Source organism: Alternaria ethzedia (genome assembly GCF_023757985.1).
Source record: "Alternaria ethzedia strain BMP 0044 chromosome Unknown scaffold_2, whole genome shotgun sequence".
Lineage (NCBI taxonomy): Eukaryota > Fungi > Ascomycota > Dothideomycetes > Pleosporales > Pleosporaceae > Alternaria > Alternaria ethzedia.
Window position 1 is genome coordinate 23514 of NW_026056195.1, and position 14004 is coordinate 37517.

At 26.7% G+C, this 14004-nt stretch overlaps 1 protein-coding gene across 1 annotated transcript; it reads right to left on the bottom strand.

Moving 5' to 3' along the window:
* Window positions 1–12606: 12606 nt before the first annotated feature.
* On the bottom strand, window positions 12607–13478 carry J4E87_000817 (uncharacterized protein; the record flags this gene model as incomplete). Its single annotated transcript, XM_049372469.1, has 2 exons — window positions 12607–13438; window positions 13474–13478. 2 exons carry the CDS (start codon window positions 13476–13478, stop codon window positions 12607–12609), a joined length of 837 nt encoding a protein of 278 aa, XP_049237127.1.
* Between the last annotated feature and the right edge of the window lie 526 nt (window positions 13479–14004).

Here is a 14004-nt window from a genome sequence, read left to right on the forward strand (position 1 = left end):
TTTATTAAGGTATTTATATAGTATATTATTAATATATACTTAGAAAGTAGTAGAACTATTATATATACTAAATAGTATTATAGTATACTAGTATAGTCTATAGAGCGTAATAAATGCAAAGAGATACTTATACTTTTTCTTAATATAGATTTTATTAAAGGTAGTAATAATATTAATTTTAGAAAAGTACTTAGCCTTAAATAGACGTGCTAATATATTCTAAATAAGTAGAAAAGTGTTATAGTTCTTAATAGTGTAGGTATTAAGCCTGTAATAGTTAACGTAGATTTAGATATCTTTACTAAGCTTCTTAATAATAAGAAGTAGAGCTACCTATTCTAAGGTTACTTATTTAATATGTCTCTTCTAAAGTATATTATTAATATAAAGCTTTACTACTCTAGCCTTATCTTAGAAGAGAGGCTGTAGGCGCTATAAGAAAGGTTTAGATAGTTATTCTATATTAAGGTCTAGCTAGAGCTTAATCTTATAGTTAATATTATAATAGTTAGATAGTATCTTCTTAGCTATCTTTAGATTAAATCTATAGAATATAGAGTAAAGCACTTTAGGTAGCTTTATAAGAATCTTAGCCTTACTTAGTAAAGATTACTCTATCTTATTCTAGAACTTCTTAAAGTCTTTAGATAATATCTTTACTTCTATAGCCTAAAAGTACTATTTATCTTACTATTTATTATTACTTATTATAGCTAGGTAGTAGACCTTTTCTATTATTATAATAAAGGTATTCTCTCTATAAGAGATAGAAGTAGCTATAACATAACTAGTTATTATAGTAATATTAAGAAGTAGAAGCGCCTTAGAGTAGTAAGTAGTACTTATATTAGAAACATATTTTCTATAGTAACTACTTTAAGTAAGATAGAGCTTATAGTTTAAGATATACTAGCGTAAGTAGTAGTTAGAGAAAAAAATAAAAAATATTATCTTCTAATTAATTTAGAGTTAATAAACTTAGAACTAAGGTATTTCTAAAATTATCTATATACTAGAGAGCTTTATAACGTATACTATTACCTACTTTATATAATTATTAAAGGTTATTATAACCTAGGTTATATATATTACTCTAGTAACCTTAGTACTATTAGTAAGCTTAAGAGTAGCTAGATTAGAGAGTAGAATAAGTATATAGTAGTACGCGCGTATATAAGCTTTGTTAATAAAGAGAGAAGCGTATCTAGAGTTATCTATAAGTTTAGCGTATTATAGAAGTAAAGAAGTATAAGAGAAAGATATTATTTCTTTAAAGACTAGTTATTTACCTACTAAGAGCTAGTATAAGTTACTATAGATAGCAGCAGCTATAATAGAAGATATATAGATTTTATTCTAGGTAGTCTATTCTAGAAGAGTAATATAGTTCTAGATAGCTTTTAAAGTAGAATCTAAGTCTTTATTATAGTCTTCTATATATAGAAAAGTAATATAAGAAGATAGAGTAATTAGAGTAGTAGATAACTTAATAGAAATAGATAATATAATAGGCTTATACTATAGAGGTCTCTAGAGATAATAATTACTAGAGACTAGTAGTTTTCTGCGCTAGGTAAAGTAGGCTTAGATAAAGATAAGAGAAGCTAGGTATTAACTATATTAACTTAGACTAATATCTTAGAGATTAGAATACTAGTAATATAATAAGCTTTATTAAGAGTAGTAAGAACTTTCTTAAACTAACCTATAGAAGTAGGTAATAGTAAGTTCTTATAGAGAGCGTTAGGTTTATTAGGCTTATAACTAGCTTTATAGTACTTATAGCATTATTCTATATTATAAAGAACTTAGGTATTAATAAGCTTATAACTAGAGTAAGCCTTAGTAATAATATTATAAGATTCTCTACTAGTAGAGCTAGAGACTACTATAATAGCGTTATTATAGCTATAGTTACTTCTACTACCTCTACTACTACTACTACTACTACTACTAGTATTACTAGCGTAGAAAGTTAATAACAAAGTAGTCTTTAGATAGAGAGCAGCGTTTATCTACTTAAAACGTTAGAGCTTCTTACTAAAGGCTTTAAAGTTCTTAGAGTAGACTTTATAGTTTATAATATACTTAATATAGAAGCACTAATAGGTAGATAGCTTCTTATAGTAGTAAAGAATCTTTTCTTTATTATTCTACTTAAAAGTAGTAACGCTAGTCTTAAAGTAAGTAAGAAAAGCACTAATACTCTTACTTATTTTTATCTAGACGTCTTTATTATAGAAGGTATATACTACTAGATAGTAGTTTAGGTAACTATAGACTAAATCTAAGATATTCTAGACTTATTTAATAGATATAAACTTTTTATTATTAACTAGCTAACTATCTTATATAGTAGCTTAGGTCTTACTAGTAATATATATATAAAGATAGTTAAGCTATAGAGCGTTATTACTATTATATATAGTTATAAAGGCTTAGAACTAGCTTTCTATATTAAGCTTCTACTTATAGTAATTATCTAGCTTTGTACTAACGTCTCTAGTAAAGATAGCTAGCTTAGGTTATTTAGAGTAGTAGCTAACTAGAATAGTTAACGTAACTAGAGCTAGTAACTAAGCTAATTTATAATTTTAATAAGAGCTTTAGTTATAACTAGAGTAAGAAGTATTAGAAAAATTATTAGAGTTATTACTAGACTTAGAGTTATTAGAATTAGAGTCTAATAGTTAAGTAGTGCAGCTAAAGTTAGTAAGACAAGTAATCTTTTAACGCGTAGTAGTGTACTTCTTATATTCTAAGTTATACACTACTTTATAGATATTCTTATACTTTATAGTCTTCTTAGCGTATTAGATAGTATTAGTAATATACTACTCTTATTTCTTAAAGAACTAATAAGATTTATCTTAAACCTACTACTCTTACTCTATAAAGTTAGTATACTTATTATTAGACTAGATAAAGAGAACGCGTAACTTATTAGTAGTTTAGGTAGTAGCTACTACTTTAATACGTAAGAATTAACTCTTATTATACTTATTAACTAGGTCTTCTCTAATCTATTAAAGCTTATTATAAGTAATAGTAAAGTTTTTATTAAGAAGGTATATAGTGTTAAAGTAATACTTAATTATATAGATAATATAGTTAAGGTCTATATTATTACCTTAGCCTTCTAGTATTATCTTATTAAAGTTACTAATATATATAAAGTTTCTATTACTATTAAGTTTATAGGCACTAAGAATAGGTTACTTACTTTTAGTTTAGTTAGCCTTAGGTTATATAAAGCTAGTAACTTTATATATTAGTTAGATATTCTTTAGACGCGTAGTAGACTTAGGCTTATTAGCGTTACCTACATTATTATTATTACCTCTACTATTTCTACTAAGATTATCTTTATAGATAAGTTCTTTATCTAGTAATAATAGTTAATATAAGTTCTTAGAGATAGATAAAGAAGTAGAAGAGAAAGTATTCTAGTTATTAGCGCTATAGAGGTAGTTAGCTTTAGAGATATAAAAGCTACTACTATAGATATAAGTAAGCGCGCTAAAGAGAGAGCTATAGTAGAGTTAGACTATATAGACTTAGATAATATTATTACTAGCGCCTTTATAGCTTTTAGTAATATTAAAGAGGTTACTAAAGGTAACGCTCTTAGTAACTTTAATAAGTGTAGATATAGAGTTAATAGAGTCTTTCTAGTAGTAGTAGATAGTAGTAGTATTACTATTACTATTACTATTAGAGACTTTACCTTTAGAGTTACTAAAGTAAAACTACTAGGCGTTTAGGTTAAACTATAACTTATTCTAGAAGAAGCTAGAAATAGTAGATAAGCTACTCTTATAGAGGTTAGTACTACTAGTTAATTATAGAAGCTATAACTAACTACTAGAAATAGAGCTACTATAGATAGTAGAACTAAACGTCTATTATAATAGCATAGTATAGAACTAGAACTAATTAGAGCTACGTGTAGCTAATATAGTAGTAAACTTAAGAAATAATAGAGTAGAGAAGGTACTAACACTAGAGGTATTTTTAGAGCTAGAGATTACTACCTATTTAGATATAGCTAGCGTCTTAGAGCTAGCTCTATACGCGCTAGTAGCGCTAGATAATATAGAGTTATAGAATATAGTATAATATATTATAAAGTCTATAGAGAGTAACTAGTCTATTGCGCTAGATTACTTATATAAGTATAGTAACTATAATAATATATAAGAGTCTTATAAAGATTAGATAGTTAATATTATATTAAATTATAATATTATTATAGTAAGGCTTAGAAGAAGTACTTAGAAGTTAAATATATATAGTGTAGGCTGTTAGCCTAAGATAGACCTAATGCCTAAGAAACTAAACTATTATAGTTAATTTATTAGAGTTATATATATATCTAAAGTAGTAAGCTATAGAAAGTGCTCTACCTTAGCTTATACTAGTAAATATAGCGTTAGATAACGCTTTAGATCTAACTTAGGTATAAACTAATACTTATTATATAAAGTAAGTAGTATAAGTACTTTTAATATAGTAATAAGCTCTAATAGTACTTAGAAAAAGTATTACGTAGAGGTTTAGCTTCTACTAAAATAGTCTAGCTTTAGCGTAAGTATAGTAATAGTAATAAGTAGACTACTATCTTTCTTATTTACGCTAATCTTATAATCTAATAATATTAACTATAGGTTTAGGTAAGTAGCCTTAAGTTACTACTTCTTATTCTTAGATAGTAGTTTCTATATAATTGCCTTTAGAAGTTCTATAGTATACTCTTAGTTAAAGCTAAATAGATAAAATAGTAGTTTAATAGACTTAGATAAGTTCTATAGATAGTAGAGTACTTTAATAAGATACTAGATATATTTCTTATAAGTTACTAACTAGTAGCTAAGATATAAAAGTTACTTATTACTATCTATTTCTATCTTATAGTGCTCTAGAAGCTCTAGCGCTAGTTTTCTAATATTAGATTATTTAGCTATCTACTAGGCGCGCTTAATAAGAAATTATAAAGTATTATAAGTACGCTAAAGTATAAAAAAGAAATTAGGTTTAGCGCTAAAGAGAGAGATTATGTTTACTAGAGAGGGCTTATATACTACTAATAGCTCTACCTAGATACTACTATATAGCTATTTCTTAAAATAGCTTAGCTTAATCTAGAGATCTAGAATCTAATAAAGCTCTTCTTTAATAGTTTATTAAGTAGTAGCTATAGTATTCTATTTCTAAAGACTATTTAGTTAGATAGTAAAGCTATTATATATCTTATTTACTAAGATAGATAGAGTAAAGATATTAAAAGTAATAAAAGTAAGCTACTCTAACGCTATAAAAATATACTAGTAAGATTAACTAGCTATCTATATAGTATTAGAAAAGTTAATATACTTCTTTCTTATATCTCTACTATACCTCTATAGATTAATCTATTAGTATTTATCTTTATAATACCTCTAAATATCTTACTTAGTTATATATATATAGTAATATAAAGTAATAGTATAGGTAAAGCTATTTATAGACTTAAATAATATAAAGATAGCTTTAGTAAGATAAGAGAGTAGCTAAATATTATAAGGCTAGTAAGTAATAGTGTTAAGCTCTTTAGTAACGTATATAATTATATAGCGCTATATAATATCTATAAGTAGTTTATAAAAGTTATTAAAATACGTATAGATATACACTAGTAGAACTATAAAGTAGTAGAAGTAGTATATAAGAATATAATACGTTACATAATAATTAAATACTTAGAGAAGTTATTCTATAGTTTAAAAACTATAGATTATATATAGATTAAACGTAGGTTATAAAACGCGTAGTAATAGTATATAATATATAGTCTAATATAGAAAGGCGTAGTACTATAAGTTAGATATTAGAGCTAGTATAAGCTCTAGTAGCTAGATAAACCTAGGTATTACTATAGACTCTATTCTTACTATTATATCTACGCATATTATTAAATAAATATAATTACTTACGTACTAGCTTTCTATTAACTATAATATAGCTACTAATATCTATATATTCTATTACTAATATACGTAAGATTCTTATAAATATAATAAGTGTCTTTAATAGTAGTATATAAAGCTTTCTATAGAAGAGTAATAAAGTTTTCTAAGATATAGCTTTCTATAACGCGTATATCTATAAACTTCTAAATTAATACTATACGCGCTTTCTTATACGCGTATTTATAAGCTCTACTAATAGAAATAAGTTTCTATAGTTAGCTAGTTAGGTTATTCTTACTATAGAGAATAATACCTTTTATAAGCTAGTTTTTATAGTATATTTACTTCTAGTAGCTATATAGCTAGTAAAAGAGATACTAGAGTATAGAGATAATAAATTTTAGGTAGGCTTAGTGTATAACGTAATTACACTAATAGATAGAATTAATAAACTATAGAATAAGACTCTAGAAAACTTAGATAAAAATATATTAATAGTACTTATAGAGTATAAGTCTAAGAATAAAAATAGTATTTTACTTTTAGTATAAAGACTACGTTTCTAAGTAGTACTATTAAGAAAACGCGTAGCTTAGAGCTAAGTAGACTAGTTCTCTCTAGTATATATAAAGTAATTATAATAAAAGTAGTAGAATATAAAAAATAGTAAATATAACCTTTATAATAGAGGTTTAACTAGTAGAAACTCTACTAGAGATCTATCTACGTAGCTTAATAAAGATAGCGTAGAGTTAAGTAATAATAAACTAGTTATTTCTAAATACTATAGAAGCGTAACTATTTAGTTATATCTTTAATATATATAAAATAATCTAACTATTAGCGTAAGAGTTATTAATATAATAGTAGAAAGAGAAGAAAAAAATAATAAAAAAATAGTTAGAGAAGATAATATAGAGAAGAGTATATTAGAAACTATTATAGAAGAAGTATAGAGTAGAGTAAAAAAGAAAATAGAAGAAGAAGTTATTTAAAAGGTAGAAAAGAAAATAGAGAAAGATATAGAAAAGAATATAAATAGAAAAGTAGAAGAAGAAGTAGAATATAGAGTAGAGAAAAACGTAGTTACTAGAAAGAAAGATATAGTAGCTAGAGAGAAGAAGAAAAAGTAGAAAAATAAAGAAAGAAAAGAGAATAATAGTCTACTATAGAACGTAATAATAGAATAAAAAATTATATACGTAATAATAGTTATAAATAATAATTAATAAGTAGAAGTATATAGAATAGTAATCTAGTAAGACTTATAAATAAAGTAACACTATCTAATAGAGCTATAAGCGCTTATAGTAAACGTACTATAAAAGAAGTAAGAAGTCTATAATAATATAGTAAAAGAGAATAAAATAATAATTACGTAGCTAATTAGTAGAAAAATAGATAGTAATAGAGTATTTTATATATCTATAAATACGCTATACACTAAAGTAACTTTATTTTTAGTAAAGACGCGCTAGTTTAGTAACACTAGTTTATAGTATAATATCTAATAGTTTTTTTAAAACTAGCGCTAATAAAGTACTCTATTTATTAGATAATCTAGTAATTATTAGAGTCTTAAGTAATTCTAGATAGTTATAGCTATATTATCTAAAGGTTTACTAGAAAATAAAGTAAACTAAGACTTCTACTTTACATAGAATATATATATAAAGTATAAAATAGTAATAGTAGCTATCTATATTAGTGTATAATAGATAATAGTATTACTTAGGTAGGCGTACGTACGTAAAATAGAGTAGATCTAACTAGAAGATAAGCGCGCTAGTAGAGACGTTATACGCAACTATTATAGTAAAGGCTAAGTATAGAGTAAAGCTATTATAGAACTTATTTAGCTAGTCTACTATTTACTATCTAGAGTAGACTATAAGATATTCTGCGTAAAACTTAAACTAGTAATATAGTAGTATATAATTATATAAAACTTAGATTAGAGTAGTTTACTTCTTATTCTATATAAGAAAATATTAAACTAATAGTTTAAACGCGTATTACGTGTAGATAAGTTAGACCTATTTCTTTAGCTAGTAAGAAAGAAAAAGTCTAATGTATATAAAGCTAGTTAAGCGTTAGAAGAGTAGCTAGGTCTAGAGAGTATTAAAGAAGTACTAATTACTAGAAAGGCTATACTAAGTATTAAAATAGTAATAAGTATAGCTTATAGTAAGATCTATAAAATAGATAAAAGTAAAGATAAGAATAATAGTTTAGAGAAGAAAGATAAGAAGAATATAGGTATAGGCGCCTTAGAACATAATAATTAGACTACTAAACTCTAGTAAGAACTATTATTACTAGATTTATTTATTCTAGTAAGCTTTAGTAAAGAAGATTAGTAACTAAATAGAATTTAATATTTAATAAAGGCTAAGTAGAGTTAAAGAATAAGTATAGTAGAAGTGTAAGCTAACTATAGAGAAGAGTGTAATTAGAAATTAGAAATTAGGTAAGATAGTGTAAAAGTACTCTACGTATATAGTTAGATAAAATAGATATAATAACCTACATAGTTAAGATAACTTATAAGAAAGAACTATATATATTATTTTTCTAATACTCTATTATAGTAGATTAAGTTATTCTCTAGAAATATAGTATACTTACTTTTAGTCTTTTATAGAGTAAGACGTAATATAATTATCTTAGTAAGACTATTAGTGTTTTCTAATCTTACGCGCTAGATAAGCTAGCGTTAGATAATATAAATAAAGTATTTATATATATACTATAATAATATAGATAGAAAAACGTATAGTTAAAATAAAGTAAAGAAGATATAGTAACGTATATAATAACGTAGTAATAGAGGTTAGATAACTAGCGCTAGTAAAGTAGAAACTAGAAGAATATAGACTCTATAAACGTTATAAAAGTATAGATTAGATAACTAGTAAAAATAGCTCTAAAGCTTAAGTAAAGTAATAGTGTAGATATAGTAAGAGTGTAAATAAGATAACTAGTGTAAGTATTATAATAATATAAATAGAGTAACCTATATAGATATTATAATAATATAAATAAAGTAACTTACGTAGTATTATATAAATCTAAAAAATAAAATCTACGCGTTTAATATAGTAGCGTTAATAAGAAAGATAATAAATACGCTATATATAGATAAACTATAAAGTATTATAAGTGTTAATTTATTACGCTAAGATAAGGTATACCTTAAGTAGGTAAAGATAATCTATAATACCTAGTATAGGCTTACTATAGTAAGTAGTAGGTATAATATAAGTATACGCTATAGTAATAATAATACTAAGACTAGTAATTAGTAAATAGAAGCGCTAAGTATTATATAGTAAGTCTACCTATTATAAAGTAGATATAGAAGTACTAACACTAAAGAGTAGGTAAAAAGGTAATATATATAGACTTAGTATTCTTAATACGCTATAAAACGCCTATATAGCCTACTTAGAGTTATATATAAACTTTAACTCTTTATATTAGTATAACTCTAATAATAATATATAATAGTGTATAGAGTATAGTAAGTATTAAGAAAGAGAGCGTATATAATTAAAATACTACTATTAAAATCTAGAAATATATTTTAATAGTTAAGTATAAATAATTATAGCTATAAAGAATAAAGAAACGTAGTAGGTAGCTAGTGCAGGCGCTAGTAATTTATTAGTAAAAGTAAAGAATCTAACTCTAATTCTTTGTGTAATAAAGTTAGAATAAGATTTTTATTAATATTATTATTATCTTCTATAAAGTCTTAGTCTATTATAAGTATAAAATAGTTATTACTATTATTATAAAAAACACTAAGTTCTAGCTATTAGCTAGATTCTAGAGATACTTAAATACTTTCTATACTATTATTACTAATAACTTTAATATAGTTTTCTTTAATATCTAGATTAATATAGTTATAAGTTTTAGGCTTTTTTAGTCTAGAACTAGTTACTTCTTTTATAGTAGAAAGTAAAGAGTAAAAGTCTAGAAAGCTACTATAGTAGTAGTTAGATTACTAGATCTTACGTAGTATAAGTAGTTTCTAAACTATAGTGTTTTAGATATTCTAAGTATTTTTACTCTAGAACTATTATATAAACTCTAAGAGTTTAGTAAATAATAATTATTCTTAGAATATATTATTTAAAAAGAATAATAAAGTAAAGCTTAGAATAAAGAACTTTTCTTAGTTATAAAGTATCTCTATTTATAGTATTTATTTATTTATTTACTTATAGTTATTATATATCTTAGTACTTAATATATAATATATAGATTTACTTTAACTACTTACTTTTAATAAGGTAAGCTAATTCTCTATCTATTATATTATAATACTTTTAGTAATAAAGCGTAAGATTCTATATACTTATCTTCTAGTAACTAAGTACTCTAATAAAGAGCTTCTAATTAGTATATATTAGTTACTCTACTTTATATTCTCTAGTTATATATTCTATAGGCGCTAGTAGTATTAGAATTAGCGTAATTATCTCTTAAGTAATAGTAGAGTTACTACTTAATTTAGATAGTATTAGTAAAGCTATAAATACTTAGTTTAATAGTTTATATAGTTTTATAATAGTTCTTAAAGTTACGTAGTTAAGTAATATTAAAAAGTATACTTTTAGAGTTATAATTACTTAGAGAGTAGGTATCTATACCTAGATATAGGTTAATATAGAATAGTGTAAAAGTTAAGTTAAGTAATAAGTAAGATTCTACGTATAGATCTATTTAGGTAGAGAATTAAACTTTAATATTTTTTACTTAATTAGCGCTAGACCTAATTAGGTAGAGATTATAGGTTTAATTCTTTATAGTATCTAGTCTTATTATATCTCTAATAAATTATACTAAAGCTTTTTAAACTATTTTAGTCTAATTTAGCTAGTTATAAGTTAGATTTTACTAAATCTACTTTCTTAGCTTTTTTCTAAGTTTAAGAAAGCTCTAAAAAAGAGTTCTAGACTTAATAGCTATAAAACTTCTTTTTATAAGCTAGATACTTAGAAAGTATAGTAGTATACTTTATCTTACTTTAATAATAGTAAGCTAAGATATTAAGCTAAGAGACTATATTATAGTCTTTCTAGTTTTAAAGTAAAAGTTCTTTCTAAATATTAAAAAGAAAAGCGCTTATAAAGTCTATATAGTACTATTCTTCTAAGTAGTTATTTAGTTTACTCTAAAGTATATTAAGATAGACTAAAAGAGAGTTAGAATTCTAATTTAGTTTTTATTTAGTTTACTTAAGTCTATTATAAACTATAAGATACTATAATAACTTAAGACTAAGCGTATTAAGTATAACTATTTTAAGTTTCTTCTAGATAAATATCTAAAATATTTTAAGTCTTATATAGTTCTAGAAGTAGATATTTTAAGTAGAGTAAGTAGTTTTATAAAGAAATCTTATAGTAAAGTTTATCTTTTAGATACTTACTAGAAAGATAAAAAGTACTTTTCTAAAAATAGCTTTATAATTATATATCTAGTAGTTATACTATAAGTAGTTACGCGTAGTAAATATCTTTAAGTTCTTAAAGTATAAAGCTTCTAAATTTAACTAGAATTTACTTCTTATAGTTAAAGTATAGTAGATAAAATTCTTTTTAAGAGCTAAGTAGTTATCTATAAGTATCTTATTCTTTAATTCTCTAAGATAAACTATATCTTAATAAGTATACTTTAATTATTTCTACTTATATAACTTTTTAAGTTTATAGATTAAAGTAGCTTATTTATCTTTACTTTTAGTAGTAGTAGTTTATAAAAGCTTAGTTAGCTTTAAAATAAGCTCTAATAGTATATTACTATCTTTAATAATTAAGGCTAAGTTAGTAATATCTAAAAAGACTTTTAATAGATCTATAAGTTTCTTAGTAGATAGTGTTACTACTTCTAAAGATATAAAAGCTAATTTCTTTTAGTTATTATTTATTACGCGTAAGAATAGTATAGCTTACTTACTACTATATTATATTACGCTAAAGAAACTTACTTTAGAGCTTATTATATCTAAATAGTATATATAAAAGTATTATAAAGTAAAGTAATTTAAATATTAAATAATAAAGTTAGTTAAATACTAAATATATAATATTAGACTATAATTAGATATATTATTCTTAAAAGACTAGAGATAAATTACTACTAAGCTATAATAGTAATTCTAAAGTATTTATAGCTAGTGCTAAGTTAGTCTAGACTTTTTAGAGCTAGAATCTAATAAATACTTAGTAGATATAAAAAAGAAAAGATAGCTTATATATATAAAGATAATATAAATCTAGTAGTAAAATAATAGCTTTAGTATAAAGAATATAGTTCTATACTACTAGTTAATTTTTATAGATATATAGAATATATTATTTTTAGTATAAAGTAAAAAGAGCTATAAGTATAGAGTACTATTTCTAGTAGCTAAATATTTATAAAATAAAAGTATTTACGCTAATATTAGTATAAGTAGTTTATCTTATAATATAGATACTATATAGTTTAATAAATAGACTAAAAAGAAAATTAATTAAACTTAAAGTAAGACTTATATATTTTATAGTAGAATATAAAAAGCTATAGCTTTAGAAGTTATAATAAAGTAATAGAGTATTCTAGTGTTACACGCAACGTTGCTTTGCACGCAACAGAGTTAACTCTAATAGAAGGTGCGTTCTGCAACAAGAACTCTTTGCGCGGCAACAACCCACTTCACGCCTTCGACTACGACCTCGGGCTGCGTCATTTGGACGAAGTGGCCGCTCGCGCGCGCGAACACAAGCTTGCTTTTCGTGGAGAGTTGAAGATGTCGCCTCATGATGCTCTCGCTCTTCTCGTCCGCCGTGGTAATCAACTCGCGTACCCGACGCCTTTGCTCTTCGCTACCGTTCCCTTTCGCAAGTCCAGCCTTGTACATCCCATCCCAATCGCGACTGCGCATGCCTCCAATAACATACACGGGCTTCTCCCCGAGAAGCGGCTGCTGGTCACTCAAATTCTTGTCGCGCAGCGTCGCGAAGCTTGCTGCGTACTCATCTTCTTCCATGCGCGCAATCGCCGCGTACTTCTCGGTCGCTTCCTCAGCCATAAGTGCGTCCCATTCCTGCTGCGTCAGCTTGTGTTCTGCGGCAATTCCCTTGGCGATGTATGGGTTGATGCCCTCGGACATGGCTTGGAGATCCGGGTCGTTGACGTTCAAGACATGTGGCATTGTCTCGTGGTTCGCGTCGACAAGTACCAGTCCGGCAATGTGATGTCCATTCCCTGTCAGCGCAATGAATTCGTTGATCAGTACGCCGGCCCAAGAATGACCGACGAGGATAAGAGGATTCTCGAAGGGAACGTTCTCGACAAGGTATTGGATATCTGACGCAATATTCTCGGCTGTGGGCGGGTACGGAGCGCTGTCGGATAACCCGTAACCAGCGCGATCGTAGGTGAAGCAGCGCATGGATGCAGAGAGCTGTCGCACGACGGCTGACCAATTGAGCCTGCTGCTTGCGACACCAGAGACAAACAGTACCACCGCATCATGGGGATCGGTCGGTTCCGGGCCGTGGGTGTATAGCGCAAGGGAATGTGTGCCATCGGTTTGCACCATCCTTACACTATGGTGATCCGCGGTAGTCATCGTGTGTAGATCGTGGCGCGTGCTTGTCGTCCAGGGTCTTGAAGTCGTACGTGAAGAGCCTCAAGACAGGTAGTGACAGGGGTTCCTTTCGAACGCGACAGCGACCTACGCTTGCTTAAGTAGATGCGAAGTTACAACTAATTCATCGACACCGCGCGACGTGGTCTCACCAGGGCAGGATGTGCGGAAATAGTAAGGCGCCACCTCGCTTGTGGGTCAGATTCATAAGCAAAGGGCGCAGCGCCCTCCGCGACTGTACGAACGACAAACTGGAGCCGGTTTCAAGCTCAAGCGACTACTATACATAGCCTGTCGGCCAAGATTCGCGGTGGAAAACTCGTTCCATGTAGAATTGACTAAGAACTGCTGCGCTCCGCAAATGCTTTGTCTCGCGCGCGCTGGTGCATGGAATCTGTGTGCAACATA